Source organism: Girardinichthys multiradiatus, chromosome 8 (assembly GCF_021462225.1).
Source record: "Girardinichthys multiradiatus isolate DD_20200921_A chromosome 8, DD_fGirMul_XY1, whole genome shotgun sequence".
Classification (NCBI taxonomy): Eukaryota; Metazoa; Chordata; class Actinopteri; order Cyprinodontiformes; family Goodeidae; genus Girardinichthys; species Girardinichthys multiradiatus.
Window position 1 is genome coordinate 23,172,336 of NC_061801.1, and position 24,332 is coordinate 23,196,667.

At 38.2% G+C, this 24,332-nt stretch overlaps 1 protein-coding gene across 2 annotated transcripts in view; it reads left to right on the plus strand.

The window, feature by feature from the left end:
• LOC124872455 (mediator of RNA polymerase II transcription subunit 13-like) overlaps positions 1–24,332 on the plus strand; it is a 128,688-nt gene that overhangs the window by 87,820 nt on the left and 16,536 nt on the right. Inside the window, exons 4-15 of one of the 2 annotated variants that reach the window (XM_047372477.1) lie at positions 1,189–1,272; positions 14,172–14,317; positions 15,333–15,539; positions 16,322–16,486; positions 17,699–17,855; positions 17,941–18,045; positions 19,565–20,221; positions 20,630–20,843; positions 22,618–22,696; positions 22,784–22,899; positions 23,123–23,219; positions 23,917–24,134. In XM_047372477.1, the coding sequence (XP_047228433.1) occupies positions 1,189–1,272; positions 14,172–14,317; positions 15,333–15,539; positions 16,322–16,486; positions 17,699–17,855; positions 17,941–18,045; positions 19,565–20,221; positions 20,630–20,843; positions 22,618–22,696; positions 22,784–22,899; positions 23,123–23,219; positions 23,917–24,134 (2,245 nt within the window). The remainder of the gene's footprint in view (positions 1–1,188; positions 1,273–14,171; positions 14,318–15,332; positions 15,540–16,321; positions 16,487–17,698; positions 17,856–17,940; positions 18,046–19,564; positions 20,222–20,629; positions 20,844–22,617; positions 22,697–22,783; positions 22,900–23,122; positions 23,220–23,916; positions 24,135–24,332) is intronic. The other variant, XM_047372478.1, reaches the window with a different exon arrangement.

Below are 24,332 nucleotides of genomic sequence, written 5' to 3' on the forward strand. Positions count from 1 at the left end.
TAATCATGGGACTACCAAATTGATAGCATGTACCTAGACTTTGATGTGCTCTGATTTTTTGATTTTAACTAGCAGAATTCGAAAAGAAATGTTAGAAACTCCAAAACATTTTTTTGGATAGCAAATTTGCAGACAATATGACTTATCTTAATTTTGCTCAAAATACAAACTTTTACTTAGTGAAATTTTAATTAAATTAAATTTGTGGAGAGCTTAGCTTTCATGTAGGTGTCACATTGTGGTTTTGGGGTGGACCGAAGTGCAAGCAAGAGCTTGGCAACAGCATTTCAAACAGTCTTCAGTTTTATTCACAGGAAGCTAAACGTAACAAAACTCACTGCAGGTACAAGCATGAAATAGTCCAAAACTTACGTGTACCACTGCAGGAACGTAACGTAGCAAAGGCTGAACTTAATTAGGGGTTGTGATCGGGTGTGAAATGAGGAACCAGCAAAGGACAATGAAAACAAAACCAACTAATATACAGAGCGAGAACAAAGGCAGGTAATCAAGGAACTAAGAAAAGGTGTGACAAGGAAGCAGGAAGGCAGAGGGAACAGGTGAAAACAATACATAGATTAAAACATGATGAGGGACTAATAAACAATACCAAAATGAAGCTACAAACAAATAACCAAATGAAGCATGAGAGTAAAGAATGATCATGAACCGAGAAACTAGAGCGAACAGAAGAAACACCATAACCTAAGAACGAACGAGGAACCCATAAAGCAAACCAGATTACAGAGTAACAAAACCTAACACAACACAGACTGAACTGACAGGAAGGGAAGCAGAGAACATGAGGACCAGGATGTAAACAAACAAAATGTAAACAATAAGTAAACACAACCTAACCAGAGGGCTGGAGAAATAAGATAAACAGACCACAATAATAATCATAATAATAATAAAGATAATAGCAATAATGACAACAAAGAGAAAATCATAGTAAGTCATAACTAAGAAAGATAACACTAACTAAAGGAGCTATGAACGAGGAGGGAGAGAAACACAACCTAACACTCAAAATAACTGAGGAGAAAACAAAACAAAGCCAACACAGAGTCCAAAAGGTGACACTCCCTGACAGTAGATCTTTCTTTAATCATGTATAGACGTTAATATGAAAAAAGTGATTTTTTTTTTTTTTTAATTGTGACTTTTTTCTTTTACTCAATGCTCCAGATGTCTGACGGATAAGGGGTTTGTGAGGGTTGGAAAATGGTTCTTTAAGCCACATAAACTGGAAGAGAAATCTTTGGGCAGCAGGTAAGAAACTATACACACACATTATTTCCAGGATGTTCTATGTGTTGGTAATAGTGCATGTGTGGTTATGTCATTCTGTGAGGCAGCGTGACTGACTTTCATGTGATGTAGTATTTGTTAAGCCTTGATATTCCAACAGCAGGCCGATGGTGTGAGTCTGTAAAAGAGAAGCAGAGCATGTGAATGGTGTCCAGAGGTTAGCGCTCTGTCTCTCCCTGAGTGAGGAGAGGTGTGTGTGTGTGTGTTCATGTCATGCTGTGTAACAGTGTTGTCATCGTGGGAGACAGACAGAGAGACTGAAACAGAGTAAAACGAGGGGTGGGTGTGATGACAGTTCAACTTGTTGCTTCAGGCAATATAGATCTCTTTCACAGCTCACTCTGCCCACTTTTCCAGGCGATGAGGATGCAACATTCCTCACATCTCTGACATAGCGCTGTTTCAAATGCATTGAAACACAATGAATATGCTAACGGCTGGGAACCGCTTTGCCATCAAAGTAGTGTCATTTTAAAAACCATTACATCGCTTAGATGCGGTAGCAGTTTTGGATTTGGGTGATTTGGATATTTGCCCAGGATGGCAAACCACAGGTGAGTTCCACAATGCAAAAAATACAATAGATGTCAGTTACTCACAAACTTATTTTTTATTCCTTATATGGATATCCTGTGTTTGGGAATTTACACCTTCTGTGTTGCTCATAGTGTAGTTACTAGAAGAAACATTGCTGTACCCTACAAGAGCCTGATTGTTATCTGATTCAAGGCTTTTAAATCGGCGCTAAATCAACAGGTTATGTCTGGTTTTTAGGTTAGTTTAGACTCAATTTGATCATCTTAAGTTTAAAATCATTCATATCTATATTGATCAGACATCATCTGGGTTATTCTACACTGCTAACATCTAAGATTTTTCAAACCTTTATTCTCTTTGTGGAAACAAAGAGAATACGTTTTGTCATTGGTGGAAAATTATATATTATTATTTTTATTTTTTGTTCAGACTGGGCATTTTTAGAGGATTGGGGAGAGCAGCAGAAAGAGGGGCTTACCCAGGGCACAGTTAATGCAAGAACATCCACTGGTTAGAGGCATCAAAGCCACACCTTTCTCCTGAAAATGACTAAAATGTGATTCATAGTAAGTAATGCACATGGAAGTCTCACTGCAGAAAGTTGCTGACACGATTGCTCTGTGCCAGGACATGCTGCAGCATAGCTAGGTTTAGCAGCCGAGAGCAGGTGGAAGTCCCTGATTTAGGCACACTGCCTGACACATTCAGACAGGCAGTGTGTCACATGTTCAGTTTGTATCTGGGGAATTTGGTGTGCAGAACTGATGTGATGGTGACATCTCTCTCTGTGAAGGCAGTCTCTGGGTGAAATATGCTGCACACTGAAGCAAAGACAGAAAGGCAGAAACTTGTACAGACATTTTAATGATTGCTGAAGTTTCAATAGTTGGACCTCAAATATATACAGTATATGTATAAAATATTTGAATCTTAAGACCATCATAAAATAAGGGAATACGATTTAGGAGCTGTGAATGTAACTACTTAACAGGATTTATATCAACACTTCAACCTTGATCTACTTTTTAATTGATCAACTTCAGAGAAAATAAAAGCCTGTAATAGCTAGTACATTTGCCATTATGCCTTCCCAGATGAAAGTAGATAGAAGAGTTTAAATTCAGCTCCTGCTGTTGCTGTAACATACCTTAGCAGTGGAGGAGTCCCAGGCCTGACGCAGCTCCTGCTGGAGAGATTATATCTCCCAGTTGGCTCAGAGCAGTCGGGGATACCCCAGAGGCAGCTGGAGGAAGCTGCAGACAGAACATGGATTCTATGCTCCCACCCTACAAACAGACTGAGCCGTGGATGGACTGATACTTTGTTTATTAAATTGTAATCACACCTTAACACAGAGCATAGAACAGATAAATCAATGATAAATATACTGTTTTCTTAAAGGTATGACTCATTGAGTTGGATAGTTTTCTTCCACTACATCCTGCTCAGTGGTATAACATGCCCACAGACTCAAATGAGAGGCACAAGGACAGAGACCAGGCTGAATAATCACTTTAGAAATTGTTTATTTTATCTTTATTAAGATTTTACTTGTCATCTTTCAGGCTTTCAATGTGCATTTGTTACTTTTAGTAGCCCAACAAGGGCTCAACAATGACTGCATTTTGAGGGGGACCCTCAGTTACATGCTCATATCATGAGAAAGTATCACCAAGTTCTAATGCTTGGGTAAAACATACGAACTTACGACTGAGGTTTATTCAAGCATTTTATGCAGTTTGAATGTATCTAGGGTTTTTAGAAGGGTACTTAGTCATTCACAAAGTTTTCCATTTTAACTGTACCTTTCTTTAATAATAACATAAAACAACAACCGTGTGAAATGTGTTGTGTTGGTCAAATTTAAATCTGATAAATTGTAATGGCTATTTATCACCAACGTTATTTTTCTATCCGTCCAGGCAACTAAAGAATCAGACAAACAAGTGTTTGGTAAACTGCATATTTAAAAGCGTAGATATTCCTTGTAAGTTTTGTGAATTTGCATCCCTATTGTAGAAGATGATCAGGCGCCCATGAATACCAACAACATTTCAAAGAATATTTATGAGCATTTTTACTTGAATGAAGTTACTGATGTCTAAAGTTGCAATTTTCTTTGTCTATTATGCAACATCCTACTTCAGTCCGCAAGATTGACTAAAGGCATTCTTGCTATCTTTAATGGCCAACGTAGTATTGGAAATAAACTGTATAAAAAATATACCACATTCAGTTATGGTAGCAAAACTAAGGTGGTTCAAAATTTCCTTTGTGCTAAAAACAAGTAAGGAAGACAGATTTATTCTTAAGCTCAATGCACATTTCTGTTCGAACTGAGATGTTGTAGCTATATTTAACTATTTTGTGCATTTCTGCTCCTTTAATCTGACATGTACAGGATTTATCTGCTTTTAAATGTTTAGGGCACTGGGCAGTTCACTTTGCACTATTAAAGGTTGTTGTGCAAGAGTCAGCATTAATGCAGGAGTTCACTTCTTTACTTTTGATGCCAAACTTATCACATTGTACTACAACAAAAGCAAGCCATTTTTCATATATTATGGATTTTATATTTTTATTTTGTGCTTTGTCATTTTTGGACTGGAAATGCTTTTAATTTACTTGAAAGGAAATTAGAAAAAGGTGGGAAGAAGAAACAAATATATCCAATCTGGCAATTTCTTAGAACAGAGTTTGAGACCGAGATAATCAGAAATAACTTAACATGGGAATAAAATGAAATAAGTTAAGAAAAGTATGAGTTTCAATACAGCAACAGGAATTGGAAGTATTATGGTTGAAGACACTTCCTGAGTATGCACATGTATATAAACATGAGTGCAGAGACCCTTTTGGAAGTTGTGCAGGTCTTCATGTGTGTGACAGTGAGACTTCTGTACATCATGTTAATTCCTCTTTGTCTCCAAACCTCCACCGCAATACGCTCTACGCCCCCTGCTGAGTCGATCCAGAGTCATTTTTTTGTGAATTATTGAACATCCTGAAGGCAAAGATGGGAAGGGAGATGGAGAAAGACAGAAATGTTCCAGAGAGCTCTCACCAAAACAAATCTGAATCCTTTGTATGTGCTGAGGTGAAGAATATGAATTTTTATTATAACACCGTTTTTCTACCAGACATTGAAACACAAAGGAGGTCCTGATATCAACCTGTTATCCGCACCCATATTCTCACACTGCCTCTTGATTCTATTGTCATAAAGGTGCCCCAAAGTTGCAAGTGTGAGAACACCTGCAGATTTCTGGCCAGCAATATTTTCAGCCCACAAGGGAACATTTCTCACTAACAATGACTTCCTATCAATAACACCTCTTTTGTCTCTTCTTTACTTCTACTCCATGCCTTTTATCCCCATTAGGGGGCGTATTGATGCTAGCTCTGTGCCATGCTCCCACAGCTGTGCCTGCAACCAGCGCCTTGGCACCGCTGCCTTTGTCAGGGCTTATCTGGTGTTTATCTTGTTTGTGACCATTGGGCACAGCAGGTTGTGTTAGATCCAGGAGATGATTCCCCAAACCACCACCACCCCCACCACATTTTCCTTTTCTCTGTCAACCCAACTCTCATGTTCTCTTTGTGTCTGAATGGGAGGAAAGCTCTCTGGGTTGGTAACACATTGCATCAGACGCCAAGAGGAGAACGTGTGAGCAGAGGGAGAGAGTTACAGGGATGCAGAGTGAGGATGGGGAGACGAGGCATCAGAGAGGGGAGGAGCAGGGAGGAGCGAGGAGGCAGCTCGGCATGGGTGGTGGTGCGGTGCGGTGGGGATTGGAGAAGGTGGGGGGTCGTAAATTAATCATTGCTATAGACGGCTGAATGGATGTATTAGAGTCTGTCTCCCTCATTAGTTCAGTCAATTCTTTGCATGCCAAGTATAACGCTCAGTGTTTTTTTTATCGCTGCTTTCATTTCACTAATGGCCATAAACTCATGCATAAATAATATTTGTAGTTCAGAATAACAGACCTCTTCTCTGCTATGAAAAACAAGTCAGCTACCTTTTGTTTTGTTTTTCATCTCAGAAATCCTTAACTAACCCAACAGAAGAGTTTTAAAATTTATTTTATAATATAAAAGAAATTGTAAAAGTAACTAAACAAATAAGATAAAACTCTCCTATTTAGGCTTCAGCTACTTGCAGAAAAATAAGCCAGAAATGTTTATATATGTTTAAAAAATCTATTTTTTTCTATCACACCAGCATTGCTTTATTTATTCAGTGATACCACACCACAAGTACAGAGACTGCTTCTTCGATTAGACTTGTGGAATAACTTTATTGATGTCGGTGCTGTTTGTTTGCTCTTATGTGTTTGCACAAATCAAATGCCATGATAAATTTATATCGGTGGGAGAGAAGGGAGGCCAGACGGGGCTTGTAAGAACTCACTTGAAAAGTACTCGTGGCAGGAGAAAAAAATCTATCTGACCTAATTTTGCTCATCTTAATATATTTTGCTCCACTCTCTCTGTTGCATTCAGAAACTTTAAAAAAAAAAAAAAACATTTCCCTGTACGACAGAAGTAAAAAAATCTCATTTTCTGCTTCTTCATCGAGTTGTGTCTCATATTCCTCTAGCATGTCATCTTAAAAGAGAAATTTAGTAATCATATACAGTTTTAAGGCCCAAATAAATGCTAAATTGACAGATGTGATTAGGAGAAAATGTTTTAAAAAGAGTGAGACAATTTGCCAATAGGTGGAAAGGTGTAAAGTTTAAGATACGGTGTAATTAGGGGTTGGAATAGTTGTAGACAGGTTAAATTAGAAAAATGACAGACAAGAAAAATGCTCCTTTGAGTCATAAATTGTGAGATTCACTGACAGGCTGACTGAAAGGATAAGTGGCTGCTGAGTGAGTAAACTGGAAGGTGATGACTTGCTTGATATAATGCATGACCGAATGAAAGAACAGAAATAAAACACCATACCACTTTTAACAATACCAAGGGAATTTGATGATTGCTATCATTGTGAAAAAGGTTTGTAATTGCTCAGTGATTGACTTGACATAGTATAATTTTTTTCTGCTGGGTGATTAGTTTCTATCATTTAACATTTGTCTTTATTAATCCAACCAACTCTTCCAAGCATAGATGATTTTCCTAAAATTTAGTGCATTTTTGTTTTCTTCTTCTTCATGTTCTACATGTTTCTGAGCAGTGTAAATGTAAGGTGCTGTCACTTGTATTTTTGCAAAAGAAAACCCAGAGAGGGTGGGTTAGAGATAAAGAAGGAAGAGGAAAAAAACATGCATGATCATATAAAGGATGGTGCTGAATCACAGCAGAGACATGTGACCGGATGATTTTCCTTTTTATCAATTATGACAACAGAGACAGCCTAACATACTGCCTGCTTTGCATGATACACTCTGTCCTATTTCCGGCTGCTTGGAAGGTCTGCAGGATTTCTCTGGAGATCTTCCCAAGCATGTACTAAACTAAACTAAACTAAACTAAACTAAACTAAACTAAACTAAACTAAACTAAACTAAACTAAACTAAACTAAACTAAACTAAACTAAACTAAACTAAACAGCCTACACACCCAACCCAGTTACACCTCACAAGAAAGAGAGATTCTGCAACCTGCAGTCTGGTCTGAAACAACTTTGTGATGCTTCAATCATAACATTAAATCTTGACTTCTGTAGAGTGGGCGTGAACATGGTGGACTCCTACTGAGCGAAACAATTAAGCCCTGGTCAACCTAATACAAACAAAGCCTGCTATTAATCAAAATCACAATTAAACCGATTGTGTGCTCAATACAACCTAGAAGAAAAAGCTTTGGAAAACCTGCAGGATTAGGTGGAGGAGTGTTTCCAACGTGTTGTCATGGGAAAGCCAAATTAATCGACGCCTACCGCCAAGAGGATGCACCCTGAACACTCAGATTGTTGCTCCAGCACCACATCTACTTCTGAGAGAGACTACAGAGACATCCTGGAAACCATTTATAAGAAGCTCTCCAGTTTGGATGCCAGGTTGTCCCTCATAGAAATCCTCCAATAAGGAGTTCAAAGCGCTGCAGGAATCAGCCAGGAGCAGGTGGCCTCTTTAGTTGCTTAGAACCAGAGCTTCATGTGTATAAAGTGTATAATTTATTGTTGTATCAATACAGGTGTATCATCTGATAATAGTGTTGCACAACTGCAAATCATGGCTGTCCACCTAGGCTGCCAGGCCAGGCAAAATGAGCAACAACCAGAGAAGCAGCCAAGAGGGCCTTGGTAACTCTGCAGGAGCTGCAGAGATTAACATCGCAACTACCTGTCCCTTTTGGAACAGTGGCAAAAGTAAAGAAAGCCATTGTTGAAAAATAAGCCAAAAAAGTCTGTTTAAATTTTACCACAAGGGAACAGATGGTTCTCTGGTCACATGAAGCCAGAATTGTACTTTTTGGTCAAAACGCAAAACAATGTTGCTCAAAACTAAAGCTGTACATCAGTTTTTACACACTTCCCCATACTAAAACATGGTGGTGTCAGCATCATACAGTGGGAATGATTTTCTTCATCAGGGACACGGAAGCAGTTCAGAGTTGATGGGAAGGTACAGGGGAATTTATTACCAAAGAATTGTCAAAACTATGTCTCATGTTAATTCAACTTCTTAATTATCCTCTACTTGTTGTTAGTCCTTCACATCAAATCACAATAAAATCCATTCCTTGTAGATTAAATTTGAAAACACTGAAAAAACAGTTTTGAAAACCTTTGCAAGACATTTTATATGACATAAAATCTCATGGAAGCTTGATTTGAGGAATTCTGCTCTTGGAACTGTCAAAACTATCCAGTAATACTTCTTACAAACATTGTTTTCAGTTTTAAGAGACTGGAGAATTTTCAGAGCTTATATGAACAATCTAATGTCACTGCTTTTATCCTTTCGCCTAGCACCTTATTATGTAACCATATAAATGCAGTTAGAGCATAAACATTATAATAGCCGTCCTCCTCAAAGCCACTTGGGACCCTTGAATAATACATCAAACTTAGTGTCTTTGCCTTTATGTTACTTTTAATATTTGGTGCATACTGCAGAAGGTGTGCAGGCAGCAACATTTACATTCACCTGCAATACGTCTTGGAATAACTCTACATGTTGGTGATCTATTTGTGTTGGGATAAATTAAACAATCATGGCGGCACTCTGGAAGCAGTTTCAGTGGAATGTGTACACATGCTCCTCACAAGAGCTTACAGGAGTGGAAACATCCTCCACAATGGTCCACAAGCATCAGTGGTGCATCTTATGCATGTATGTGTGTAAAAAGGTTTAGCTTAAAGGAAGAGGATAACTCACGGAGCTACTCTTCTGGTGGTGGGGAGAACACTTAAGGTTCAGTTTAAGCAGATTAACCTCCCAGATTTAAGAGAATCCAGATAAAATACTATCACACCTGATTAGTTAACATGGCTGTGGTTGCTATCTGAGCACCATTATCACACCATCGGATTAAGATGGATCTGTTGGAGGAGATAAAAGCCTTATGTGTAATCCTTATGGTTAGTGTGTAGATTGCTGTTTTTGCAATCTTTCTTGTTATTTTTGCTATTGTTATTTTTTTTTGTGACGTTCAGTAAAAGCATTTTAAGTCATTTAAATTTTTAACGTTTTGTCATGTTTAAACCACAAATTTCCATACATTGCATTAGGATCTTACTGTATGTGACCAAGACAAAATAGCACTTAATTCTGAAGGGGAAGGAAAATGGGGCATAGTTGTCACTTTTTTACAAACAGAAATATAGAGAAAAATATTATCATCTAAATTAGGCTGTTAGCCTTCTTATAACCAGTAAAAATAACAACTTTTGGTTAGTGAAGTCTTTAAGCAACTTAGATACTGTTTTGAGTGTCCATTCACGATTCTTAAAACACCTCAATCTTAACTTTAGTAGTAAGTAGAATTAGTGTTAACATTTGTGTTTTATTGTGTTCATATGTCTTTTACTTAAATTAATTATTAGAAAATAGACTTAGTGTGTTTAATCCTAAATATGATCCTCCATTACATGCATTCAATTTGATGGTAAATAAATAAACAATCTTCTTATTGCCTTTTTTTAAATGTGTGGTTAAATTGTTCCCTGGGACATGCAAACAATATGTCATTCAGAACTGATTTTTGGTCAATTTTGGCAAATTATGAGACTGATTAAGATGGATTGTTTATGGGCATTATTAGAATTGAAGGATCACACCAGACTGGTCATTAATAAAATGGCAGAGATGCTTAGAAAACCTCAGAAATAAAGCATTGGTAAGTCTATAGTTGGATGTGTGTGTGCAAAAGTGCAAACTTCCCAGAACATATTCATCTTAATTGACAAAACTGAGCAAGGAAAGCATAAATTAAGGAAGCAGCCAAGAGGCCCATGGTAACTCTGGAGGAGTTAGAGAGGTTCACAACTCAGATTGGAGAAGCTGTCAGCTGGGCAACCATCTGAGGGAATCTGGCCCTTATGAAACCCTGGCAAAAGGAAAGCCATTGCTTAAAGAAAGCCATAAGAAGTCACATTTAAATTTGCCACAAATCCCATAGAGGGGAAGACAAACCTGTGGAAGAAGTTGGTCGGGTCAGAAGGGAGACCTTTAGGCCCCCATGCCAAAGGCTGTGTGTTGAAAACACAGCACACCCCAGTGCAAAACGTGGTGGCAGCATCATGCTGTGGATATGCTTTTCTTTAGCAAGTGGAGGGAAGCTGGTCAGAGTTTACGGGAATACAGATGAGGCTTAATACAAAGCAGTTCTGGAAGAAAATCTGTTAGAGGCTGCAAAAGCCTTGAGAGAGGGGCCAGCTACCATAGAATGTTTTAGATCAAAGCACATTCATGCGTTTCAATGGAGTCAAACTCCAGATCTAAATCTAATTTAGAATTTAAGGCTATGGATGTTTATAGAGACCCTCTATTCTCATAGAGCTTGAGCTGTTTTAAAGCGAAAAATTGGTCAAAATTTCAGTCTCTCCACAAAGTTGACACTAAACAAATCACATTGGAAAGTACCAGTATTGACTGCAAAACTTCAACATTTTCAGATTTTTATTTCAAAACAATTTAAAAAAAACATGTATCAGTGTCCTACCAATTCCCAAAGAGGCACTGATTTGTGTTAGCCTATCACACATCCTAAGCAAATACAAGTAGGTTTGTGTCTGTGACATGACAAAATTCCTAATAGTTAAAAGTATACTTTTGCAAGGCAACACAAGCAATACACTCTACTTGTTCACATGCTGTTTGACTGCTGGATATGTGCATGCTGTCCAAACTCAGGAGTATAACATTTTGGTACATTTGTTACACATAATGCACAGTATGCTAAATATAAGCGCCTGCAGATAGTATGAAGCTGGGACAAGTGACACATTCACACAAACTATAATATGTCTGTGTGTTCCCCTACCTCTACATTAGCTGATTGATTTCACCATAAAATCATGCTCAGTAGCCTCCTATTAAAACTCTGATCTCATCGATATGTGTGCAGCATTTGCAGTGTGTGGCACTGAATTATTCACTTCCTCTTCTGTCTCTTACCCTGCTTTTGCTCTGGCTCCTCTAGTCTTCCTTTCCTTATCTCTTTAATTTCCTCATACTCCTCCCAACTTTCCCATTTTGTCTACGTCCTGCTCATGCATACTCCCAATACCCCCGCTTCGACATAATCCTCCATTTCTCCATCTTTTTCTCCTGCTTTCTTTCTCTTCTTCCTCTTCATGATCGGTTCTTTTTCCACCTCTTCTCCGGTACTGTCAGGCCTTAGGCATGTCTCAGCCATCTCTCTTCTTCATTTATTAATACCTGTACTCGTACCGGCACACATCTGCGGTCCACCGTTCTTACACACATTCTTATGCCTGCCGACTGCACAAAACCCCCCAGAGGATGTGCGGGGCTCAGTGTGTCCACACACTCACACACGCTTACTGTGCAGGAAAATGCCCTTTGTAAACGACAAAGAGCATCAATCTCCCAGTTGGGTCATCTTGCAGTTTGATGCTGCTTTTTTTAGCTCTGCTTTTTCCCCATTTGCTAGTGGTCACACTTCATTGCAGTTAAAAAGAATGTAATGTTACACATGTCATGCATTAGTGTTGACTTGATTACACTGTAATAATTTATGGCTGCTTATAAACAGTTTGTGTAAACATTATCAGAGAGACTTGTATTGATGTTTTGCTAATTTTAGCTTTAGTGCAAAAGTCTGAATCAAATTCTTAATTCTGTGTGTACTCACACATCTCACATAAACATGCAAGTATTTGCAGAAACATCAACATGGAAGACAGATAAATTTTCATTGATGCTTCATTTCACATTATTTTTATTACATTTACACAGAAATGTTCAACAATCTTACAGAAAAAAGCAATTATTCAAACCACAAGTCACTCAACTCTGAAAAAATTCCTACAACAAAAGTCTAGAAATCGATTTAAGTATTTTTCAGGGACGGAGAATAAAAAAAAATAAAAAAAGGAAACATATCAATCTCTCCATTTTCTGTACCCATTTGTCGGCTTGGTAAACCCTGATAGGTCGTCAATTGGACCCGGAGTACGCTGAGAGAACCAAGGTATGCATGGGGAGAAAGACAGAAAGACCCCAGGCAACATTTCTAAGAGCCATGCTATGGTGCAGCACCATGGAAAAATATTTAAGATATATTCCATCCATCCATCCATCCATCCATCCATCCATCCATCCATCCATCCATCCATCCATACATCCATCCATCCATCCATACATCAGTAGTTTTGCAGATTCCATATCTTAACCCTGGTCAAGGAGGAAATATTTCTCATATAGTAAACATAATATGTTTTTAATTATACTGAGAGGATTACAACCAGACAGAGAACTATTTGACATGCAAGATGTATTGGACCCCTTGAACATCTTGAAGCTGTGTCAGTTCTTGTAAAAATATTACTTTACTTACAAATTTAACAAAAGTGACCAAGATGAACATTGTTCCATGTTATTTTGCTTATGTGTATATTTGTGCAGAGCAGATTGGTACCCTTGACTTGCAGCTGTTTTCCCCGAGCTTCTCTGTGCACCTATATTTAGCTCCTCGTGTGACTGGAACGATGCGCGAGGACGAGGTTGAAGGGGCAGTGACATTGAAAGCATTTTTGACTCATGTGTTGTGGAAATGTGAACTGCAGAGATGATAAACTGCCACTGAGTTTTTGTGTGCGCTTGGGATATTGTCTGTGGGGTGAGAAACATTGTGTGCCCAAGTGCCAGTTTATCACAGGCATGCATATGTATGCACTTTAGCTGTGCTCTTCTCCCTGTGATTGTGCAAGCTTATGTTCGAACCACCTGCTGTCATTAGAGATTTTTTCTTCCTTTTTTTCTCTCTGGGAGCTTGAGGAGTGTTTATGAAGCAGAAAACCTTGCCTTCTCTCCTCTCGGCTGAATCCAGCGCCATCTGGAGGCTGTCACTGTCACAGGCAAAACTGAGACATCGGGCTCAGATAGGCTGTGTTTAGTTCTGGCTGCGCATGTGGAACTGGCCATTTTATTGAATTTGATGATCCATTACTGCTCAAATGGAGGAGGTACCCTGCTCCCTCAGGGCAAAGGGGATATTGCATAGGCAGCAGGGTAATCACAAAGCGATTAGAGTACCTGCTGACTTCATTGTAATTCTGATACATATAAACCCAGGTAGTGACGTGGTTTATAGATTAAAAATATACATCAGTGGAGCTGTCGAGGCGGTTAATGACGTCTAGCCCGCCCACTGTCATATAGATTGCAATAACGCTCCAACAATTACTTCTCCTTGATTAAAAAAAACACAGCAATGTATGATAAACTGCATGCAGGCTGGAGTAATAAAGACAGAGTGGCATATGTAAACATGCAGCCATCCCAATCATTCATAAACAAATTAGGATTTATACCTGTAATAAGAATCATTTGTGGAAGATGGTAGAGCTCATACAAACATGCTGTCTGATTGTGTTCTCTGATCTGAAGATAATCTCTCCTCATCTGTCAGATATCAGCCTGAAAACGCTGGCATATTTAACATTTTTAGTCAGCTTCATCTCCGTTGGACATAATTAAAAAGTAATTATGTTCCGTTTTAAACTGAGCCTAATTAAATTGTGTAGGTGATTTTACTTGAAATTAAACTGGACAGAGACATGAGTGCAAACTCATGTTGTCAGTCATTTTCAAAAATGAACTTGATTTGTAAGTTTTGTACATGTTTTATTGTTTCTTGTCTGTAATTTCATTGTTTTTCAATCTTCTTTCTGCAGTGAACATCTGTCCTGCTCCTTCTCCTTCTTCCTCCACGGTGAAAGCAACGTGTGCACGAGCGTTGAGATCGTCGAGCACCAGCCTGCCTACCACATCACTGAACGCCACATCCAACTCGCACAGATCTCTTCCACTCCGGTGCAAGGTAACACCACAAACCTTTTCTGCTGTCATTGGACAGTGTTGTTAAACAAAATTAGAACCATGATTTCATTAAACCTTGAGCAGCTTAAAAATGCACAACAGAAACAAAGTAAACTTTTTTAATCCTCAAATATAAATATATCAAAACACAATCCCTATTTAAAGTTGCTCATCAGATATTAAAGCTTATAGAAATAAATATTGATGCCTTTAATTTATATTATCTGTACTTGATTTGGTTTAATAAAATGTAATTTACTTGATCTTTTTTTAATTACTTGTGTACGTCACATGCCTTTTACCCTGCCCTTGTCTGATTAAGACTATGCTCCATTATTTCAGTGAACAGTACAGTTGAAACCAGATGTTTACATGTGGTGCATAAAAAGTCAGACTTTCCTGTTTTACGTCAGTTAGGATTACAAAACTATTTCTATTTGATAAACGTCAAAATAATGAGAAAGAGGATTTTTTTAATATTGCCGGGTTTTTTTCTTTTTTTTTGTAGCATAGCTAGTAGATTAGTCTTTGGCAATCATGTAATCATTATAAGCAGATGCATACATTTTGCAAGCATTATAAAAAACACTTCAATAAAGGATGAATATATTATGTGTTCTTACACATAGTGACCAAGTACAAAAGGTCCTTTATAATAGTGCATATTCTGTATGCCAGCTATATGGTACAGTTTTTGCATTAATGCATTTAAATTTAAATTATAGGCAATGATAGTTTACAAAGTACAGTATTTTTCTGTAATTGTTTAGTTCATTAACTAAACAATTACAGTTTATCAGGTAAATAAACTTACAGTTTCTTTAAATATTATTGTAAAACCACACGAGGTTAATTGAACGGTCATTGAACTATCTATTATTTATTCTAGTGCAAATACAAGAAAAATAAAAACAAAAATATTAAGTAAAATATGGGATCATTTGTTATTGAATCTTATTTAGTTTAAAATGTCCCCCTCCTTGCAGACTCTGATCATGCTCCTCTTGTCTTTGCAGTGATCCTGAGCCCATATGGCCTGAATGGGACCCTAACGGGGCAGGCCTTCAAGATGAGTGACCCTGCGGCCCGGAAGCTGATGGAGGAGTGGAGCTACTTCTATCCCATGGTGCTTCCACAGAAGGAGGGAAGCGGAGAGAAGGAACAAAAGGAAGTAGGGCAGGCCTATGACCGCAGTTCTCATGTGGCGGTGGATGTCATCGTAGGTATGGCAAAAAAGAAAAACACAGAAAGTAGTAAAAAAACATTGTTAGATTTTAAGAACATATATACTGTATAGGGAGTTATTCCACAAAAAGAAAACAGTTTTCTGCACAGTCCTTATTACCACCAACAGACCTTTCAACATGTAAATAGCAATTAACAATTATGTTAGCAGCGATGTTGCTTTGACAAAGCAGATGGTGAGACAATAACATCTCATTGATTACCCTCTGTATCACTGTTTGAGCAGAGGAACTAGTAAAATTGTTTTAACTGCAATGAACCTCTCAGCCTTTTAACATGCCTGGAAGGGGGAATGACTGAAAGCTATGAGAGGATATAGTGAGACATGCAAAGAGGAAGAGTCTGGAAGCTGAGCCATAAACTCCAGGGAGATTCTCTTACAGTCTAATCAGTCTGATCCCACAGCGTCGACCTGACCTGATTACAATTAAAACTCCTTTGGATACAAGCAGCTTTTATAGCTAAAGGAGAAAGCCTAAATATACCTGAAAGTAGAAGGATTTTAATTTGTCTGTTTAATCTGAGCAGTGAGTGAGAAAGCGTGTGATTACATTAATAGAATACAAAGCTAGCGCTTGACATGACTGTATTCGTGACTATTCATGTTGAAATTCCAAAACATGCGACAAATCTCTAATAAAAATACGTTTTAACCACACAATTTGGCTTTTAAAATGAATTTTACAAACTTGAGTTAAATGCGTGCTGCAGCCACCCAGTTGGTTCAAAACAGCAAATCCTCTTTTTCTTGCTTTCCTAGGTGGAGTGAGGATGACCTACCCAGCTGCTTTTGTGCTGATTGCCCAGGGGGACCTACCGGTGGAACAGCCTCCACCTGTTCCTGCAGCTCAGGGCCTCAACAAGGAGCTGAACAACTGCAGTGTGCCACTGACGCCGCCGACGTCACCAGATCAGCCCTGCTCTGGTAACACACATGCACAAACCTTATGCACAATATTAGACTGCAGAGGCATGGTGCAGGGCTTATTGTGTTCATTTAACTGGATGATGGAAATTTTATTCATACTACTTGAAGTAAACAAACCTAGATTCATGCATGCAAACTATTTTTCATGTGTCTCATTTAACACACTGATAATTGTAAATTATTTCACTCATTTGGTATATCTTGTGGATGATGGGGATTTATTTTCTTTTTAAAAATATGGATTTGCTGATACCTAGTGTCAGTCAAAAACTTCTCTACAATCAACTTCATATACATGCAGTAAAATCACACAACTTTTTATCTTTATTATTTTTGTCCCAATTACTCACTCAGTAGTAGCGCTCTGGATGCAGTATTTCCTACATATTTTGGCTCACTGCAAGACATTTTGTCCCAACAGTAGATTTTCCTGCTCAGCCTTAACATGCTTCTCCAGCAGGGGGTTAAATTGGTTAACAAAGCCCCTATAATGCTGACATAACAATCAGGTGACAATGGATCACCTAAAAGGCAAATAACTTTGTTTGTTTTTAAAACTACACTCAACACAGATGGAACTCTAAAACTGACAAACAGCAGTCAGAGTGCAAAAATGGTGTCCTCAGAAGACCTTAATTATGTTGCATTAGTGCATTTAAACCCAAATGGGTGTAACACTGACTACTGAATTAAATTAAACACTAAGAAAATGATTGCTTTCATCTGTTTTCTTCTATTACGTGTATGTTTTATGCAATCAATAGAAGATTTGTCTTTCTGTTATTAAATATTGTTTTATATTACATGCTCTAATAATTTTAATTAGTACGTTGATGATACGGGTACTATCATGGGTACTGCCCAATTTTCCATGAATAGCAAATAGTGTCTGTGCCCTTTCTAGCACTTATTTCCAGACTTGTCTGTGTGAAGCATAAGGAAGTGATTAATGTGTGAACGACTCAATGATGCTACCCCCTTTAACAGACCAAGGTATCCATTAATGTGTGACAAGAGCTCATGCTATACGTTCTCACCTTGTCAGATTTCCATTTCAAAATGTTGTGAAAAGGCAGCAGTTAGATATTTTCACACATGACACTGACTTTTTCAGCGGCTATCAGATGAATGGAAAGAAGTGGAAAAGACATTACACTGAGATTACAACACTGTTGCTGAGTAGATGGTATCTGTTTTCTTCCTTCCCAGCGGACAGTGGCTTTGTGACTTCATCCTCTAATGTCCCTACACCAGACAGCAGCATGGGGATCACCACCTTCAGCCCAAAGCATTCTGGGAAGAAGCTGACCTGCCAGGTGGTCCACCAGGCCTGGAGGGAGTGCTATCTCAACCAATCTCAGCATGTGTATGTTACCCCTAAATTACTTTCTTCTTGATCTGGTTAATATTCTAATACTCATGATAGGTTTTCTATATGATCTTTCCCACAGACCGAATCAGCTTACTGATGTGATCCAGAGAAAGGAAGTGCCTAACGAAGTTGTTACGTGGAACTTTAATGATCTTGGCGCAAGAGCACCCTGCAGCTGCTCCAGGTAACACAGATCAACTGTCATTTAAGCTTAACTTTTCAAACCCATGAAGACTTTGTTCAATATAGTAATATTCTTTCTGTTTAATTTAATTCATCATAGTTTGCAGCCTTAAAAAATGAACTTGCATCTTGGTCTATCACATAAAATTAGGATTTTATGTGATAGAACAACACAAGGTACACACAAGTGTGAAATCAAAGGAATATGTTACATGTTTTTTTTTTACAATGTTTATTAACATGAATCTGAGAAGTATAGCACGGATTTGTTCATATGTTGTAGTACCACTTTTTGTTGCAATTACAGCAAGTCTTTGGGGTATGTCACTACAAGCTTTACACATATAGACTGAAACGTTTGACTACGTTTGCAAAATAACTTTAACAAACTAAGTCAGACTAATTGAAGAGCATCTATGAACAGCAATGTTCTCCTTTGCTACAGATTATCAATTTGACTCAGGTCCAGACTTTGAAAGGGCCATTCTAACAAATAAACATGCTTTCATCTTGAAAACTCTATCTTTGCTCTGGCTGTATGCATCAGGTCATTTTCCTGTTGAAAGGTGAACTTCCTCCCTAGTCTCCATCTTACTGCAGCCTGCAACAGGTTTTCTTCCATCATTGACATATATTTAGCTCCCTCCAACTTCCCATCAGCCCTGACCATTTTTTCCCTGCTAAAAAATATCGTCTCCACAGCATGAGTCTGCCACCGCAATATTTCACTGTAGATTGATTTGTTCAGGATGATAAGCAGTGTTAGTTTCCTACCACAAATTATGCACTGCAAGTGGGCCTGGAAATGTTATTTTGGACTCATCAGACCAGAGTCCCTTCCTCCACAATATACCTTTTAATTGAAGTTCAAATGGTACTTCTAATGTCTTTGATCAATCCTCCCAACTGAGCTGTGGATGTCTGCAGCTCCTCCAGAGTAACCATTAGCCTCTCAGTTTAAGTGGTTAGCAGTTATGCCATTTTCATTCCATTTTTTGGGTGGATATTATTTTCTAATCTAACTCTGCTTTAAACATCACCACAGATGTATCCCTGATGCACCTGGTGTGTTCCTTGGTCACTAATGTTCTCTAACAAGCCTTTACAGAATAGCTGTAATTATACTAAGATTAAATTATACATAATACACACACTGTTTACTAATTATAAAATTTAATTTAGGGGTATCAAAATAAAAGAAGCTAAATATAAATCCTTGTCACACCTTGTTGAAACGTTTGGTTTTTAAAATCCTTCCACTTCACAATAATGCATCACTTTATGTTTGTCTGTCAGATAAAATCCCAATAAAAATCATTGAATTTTGCAATTATGTTGTGACAAACAGTGAGGATTCCAATGTGTATTATATTGTCTCATAATCAAAGAAATAAATAAAACAATTATATAAATAACTAAAAGAATATTTTGCATCACCGTTTCTTATCAGTACATTAAATAAAACATGTTTGATGCAACATTCAAGGGTATTAAAGTGGATTTTCTTGTTTGTTTTGCAGGTTAAAGCAGCAGAAAGTCAACATGTCCACCACACCCACTGCTACCATTCAACCCTGTCCCAGCTCCTCACTGTCTTCCGGCCCATCATTATACCCTACCTCCCTGCCAAAACACAAGACAAGTGACAAGACAGAAAAGGCTGACAAACAGTCCAAGAGGCCATCTGTAATTCCCTTTCACCATCGTCTATCTGTTACAGAGGAGTCCCCTTTGGAACAGGACTCGTCTGGAGGGCCCCAGCTTGGTACCCTTGTTGTGCTTGAACCACCGATGGAGCCCCTGAGCTCTCTGCCAAGTTGCAAGTGTTCCAAGTCCCTCTCCAATGAAAGAAAAGCCCCTGAGTCCCTTCTTCATTCATCCATGTCTCCACTTCCACCCACTCTCAGCCCACACCCCCGGATGCAGGACCCGGAGGTTCTAGACGCCTCTGTGGACATGCTTTCGTGTCCAGATGGGAACTCGGGGCTGGGGGTGATTACCAGTGAGACAGCAGTCTACACTGCTCAGCTGAGGCAGAGGGAGAGTGGGTCAAGCTGGTGGAGAGGCTTCAGGACTCCCAGGACTGATAAAAGTGACTTCAGGCCCACTGAACTCCCCACTGAGAAATTAGAGCTAATGGAGACAGAAACTGCCACTGTGAGAGATCCATTAAAAAGGTAGAAAATATGCTAAATGCTGGACAAATATGTTATGCAATATGTTTGCAATATCATGTTTCACAGTATGAATACTTTGGAATAGTATATTTGATGGCTATTATATTCCAGTTGAGATGAATTCACACCTTAAGAAATTTGGCCTGTTGGATCGAGTCACACTGCACTAGATGCTCACATCTGCCAAAGATGCCAAGCGAGTGTTGGAAGCATTTTATTGACAGAACCCCTAACAAAGGCTAGTTATGGATGAGATAAAGGTGCTGGTGTAAAGCTCCTCTACACAATAAATGAAAGATTACTTATTTTACAAACATGAAGGTGATGAACCACAAAGACAAGAAAGGTAGAACATAATGTGATAAGGAATATACTCCTGCTTCATTTGTCTCTCCCTGTCTTTTCCAGACTGTACGCTCAGAGCCACAAGAGATTTAAAATCTCAGAAGAGAAGGTGGCAGAGCACGTCCACGCTCTGGGCCTGTTCGAGCAGCCAGGTGTAGAGGTGCTGCGAGGAACTGGGGAAGATCCTTATGACTTTAAGGAAGGAGAAATTGAGTACCCTTTTCCCTCTTCCAAGAGGTTGAAAGGTTCAGGGCGGGAAGCCAAGCAGAAGTCCAAGGTAGGAGAAGAAACATTTTAAAAACAAAATGTAACAATTAAAGATTCAAAGCCACTACTATGTGAAGTCAGAGAAAGTGATTGCCTACATTTTGTATATTGGGAAAACTAAAGAGAAAACCTTACTTTTCTCTGATAGCAGACATTTTATCTTCTGTAACAGCAGAAAAATAAACTAAAGTAACTGGCTGGTGAAAGTACTGGTAAACATTTAGCATCACAAGAGCGAGGTATTTCTTGAAGGTTGTGTGAAATCAAAAGCAGCTAAATGGAGAGTAAATACTAGGTTTAAATTAACCAGATGCATGAATACTCTATTAGAATGCTAATGAGACTATGTGTAAGACTGCTTTTACATATTAATACTTTAATCCCAAGTGCAATTAAAAACATGCCAGCATAATTCTAAGTTTGTCTCTCCCAAGTGGCCAAAACATTACAGTGCAGATCTAGAAATGCAAACTATAGGAAAGCCTTAATTTGTTTCAGTAAATCAATTCAAAAAGTAAAAGTCATATACGATGTTGATTGAATGCACACAGACCGATATATTATTTAGGTGTATTTTTCTGTTAATTTGAAGAGTTTTGCTTACTGCTAATAAAACCTCAACATTCAGTTTAGTTGGGAACAATGAAAACAATTTAGTTTAGTACAAAGATGCCTGCCAAGTCAAACATATATCTATGTATTGTACAGTATAAGCCCTGAATACTTGGTCTGGTCTTCTTTTGCAATAATTACTGCATAAGTGGCAAGAAGATGATCACCTTGTGGCTCAAGTGTGGTTTTCACGGAGCCTAGGTTGCTTTAATAGCAGCCTGCAGCTTGTTTACATTGTTGCCTCTGGTGTCTCTCATCTTTGCTGGGCATTCAATTGGTACTTTTCAGCAAAATGAAGCAGAAAGTACCTGATAGGCAGCTGTATTCACTTGGGATTTGATAAAAAACATTGGACTAACACAAGCAGATGACTTCCCAAATCATCAAAAACTGGATTTCACACTGGGCCTCAAGCAACATAGAGTCTGTGCCTCTCCACCCATCCTCCAGACTGCAAGCTTAATTTCCAACTGAAATCAGAAATGTACTTTATCTGAAAGAAATGACTTTGGAACACTGAGCAACAGACCGGTCCTTTTTGCCTCCGATTAAGGAGTGACTTAAGACGAGGAACGCAACAGCGTAGGATAGGGTGGCTCTTGAAGCCCTATATTGTAAATCTCCCCAAAACTCTTGAATTAGCTTTGCTTTACAATCTTTCCAAGGCTGCTGTTAAATCTGTTGCTTGTTCATCTTTTTCTACCACAGTTTTTCCTTTTATTCAACTTTCTATTAATATGCTTACAACAGATACAACATTTCTGAACAGCCAGTAGCGTCAACACCTTTCTTTAAAAGTTTTGGTTAGATTTTTGGAGGTTTTTTAAGCTGTTACCCATAATTATATGTATATAATGAGTTTATATAATACACACGTTTCACATTTGGAAGTGAATTAGCAGAATATATTAAGTTTTACATACTTTGATTAATTGTGATACACCTGTATCCCTGCACTGTACTGGTAGGATTCATCCACAAAAGGGATAAATAAGGACAAACAGAGAATGTGTGTTAATACTAGCTAAAACCTCTAATTAATATTGATAATTTGCATGGCAATAAAGTGCGCTGTAATACTGCAGCCTGTATTCACAAAGTGTGTTTCTGTTTTTTTTTTTTTTTTTTTGGCCAACAATCTAATCTCAAGTTTATACTAACTCATTCTTTAGGGAGAAGAAATCACCAGCAATGGTTCATTACATGATGGAAATGATGCTATGTCTATTTTTAACTCTGCTCCAAAATCAGGTGAGAAATGACCACAAACATTGCCACGTTCTTGTGTGTATTTCACATTTTAGAGATCAGTATTAGTATTTTTTAACTGTGTTTTAGATGATTCGGGTCAAGATGATACCCCCAGTAAAACTAATCCCTCCCTGACCGAAGAGAAAGATCTGGTGGTCAACATCTCAGATCTGGAAAACATACTTGATGAAGAAGACGTAGGGGTAAAACATCCCTTTTTATGTATTATTCTCCAAAATTAATTTAGTGACTTACTAGCAACGCAAGATATATTAAGGTTTTTTTTTGTGAAGTTGTATTGTGCCACCAGTGTTGGAAATACATAGATAAGTTAATATTCAATTGTACTTTTGTTTTTTGTTTTTTCAAATTTTGCTGCAGTAAATGCTGGATTATATGAAACTGATCTTGGTTTCTATCTTGTAGACTGTTTATCCAAACCAACTCTCAACCAAGTTACTAGTGTCAACAGAAGATCGTCCTGGTGGGAAAGAAGGGAGAGTTAGTGTATCTTATCCATCAAGTAAGTAACACAGTTAAATCACAGTAATACACACTAGTTGTGATATAAACATTTATTTATTTGGGTAAATAATCCTATAGTAGGAAAGAAATTTTTTTTACCAAATCCCCAGAGCAGCAATTTCTAGAAATTAAAAGTAAATTAAACTAACTAAAAGTATTTCTTATTCCTACTTATTCCTACTGAACTTCCAATTTGTCTCCAATACATCCTGTCTTCCTTAGCCACCTTTTAAGATGGGAAAAACAAAATAACATGTCATTCAGTCTCATTCATGCCCACTGTTAGAGAATTACTGCTAAAAGGGGCACCTTGGCCTCACCAAGTCTCCATAAGAATCCTTAGACTATGTGCGCATGAGCATTTTTTTCAAGGTAATGCTGATACAGCCTTTCTCTCCCTCCATCACAAACATAAACTTATTTTAAACACTTCGGGTGGGTATTGTGACAAACAACCCATCTGTAACTATTAGTAGCAGGGAACAAAGTTGGCACCATAACTTTGTAAAGAAAATCCTTTTGCACTAAAAGATGACTTTATTTCATGGTTTCTGACAAATCTTTGCAATACAAGTAAATGGCCATATATATTCCAGGCTGTTTTACTGATATTGTTTCCTGGTTCCATTAAACATCTCCAAACCGTTCTCCTTCTTCCATTTCTTTTGCCCTTCCTAATGTCATTCTCCTTTCAGCAGTAGCAGATCTCCAGCGAATGTTCCCTACTCCTCCTTCTTTGGAGCAGCACCCAGCGTTCTCCCCCATCACACCGTATCGAGACACTCCGAGTCAGGAGCCCCCTGCACCCAGCGGAGTGATGGACCACTTGTCGTCTTTGGCCTCCACCCAGCTCACTGAGTACATGATGGAGATGGAGGAGGGTGCAGCTAGTCCCAGGCAGGACGACATTAAGGTAGATTCTTTCTTAACGATAGTAAACATGTCCATTTCTTTTTTAATTCATAAATTGTTTGCTGTCATCCTTTAATCTCTCAATCTAATGGTAACCTTAACATTAAAGCACCCTATCCCTTACTCTGACTCTCGTTTAGTAATTTTTCAACCTTAAGTTTGTGGATGTGTTGTTGTGTAAGGCAGTATAGTCTATTAA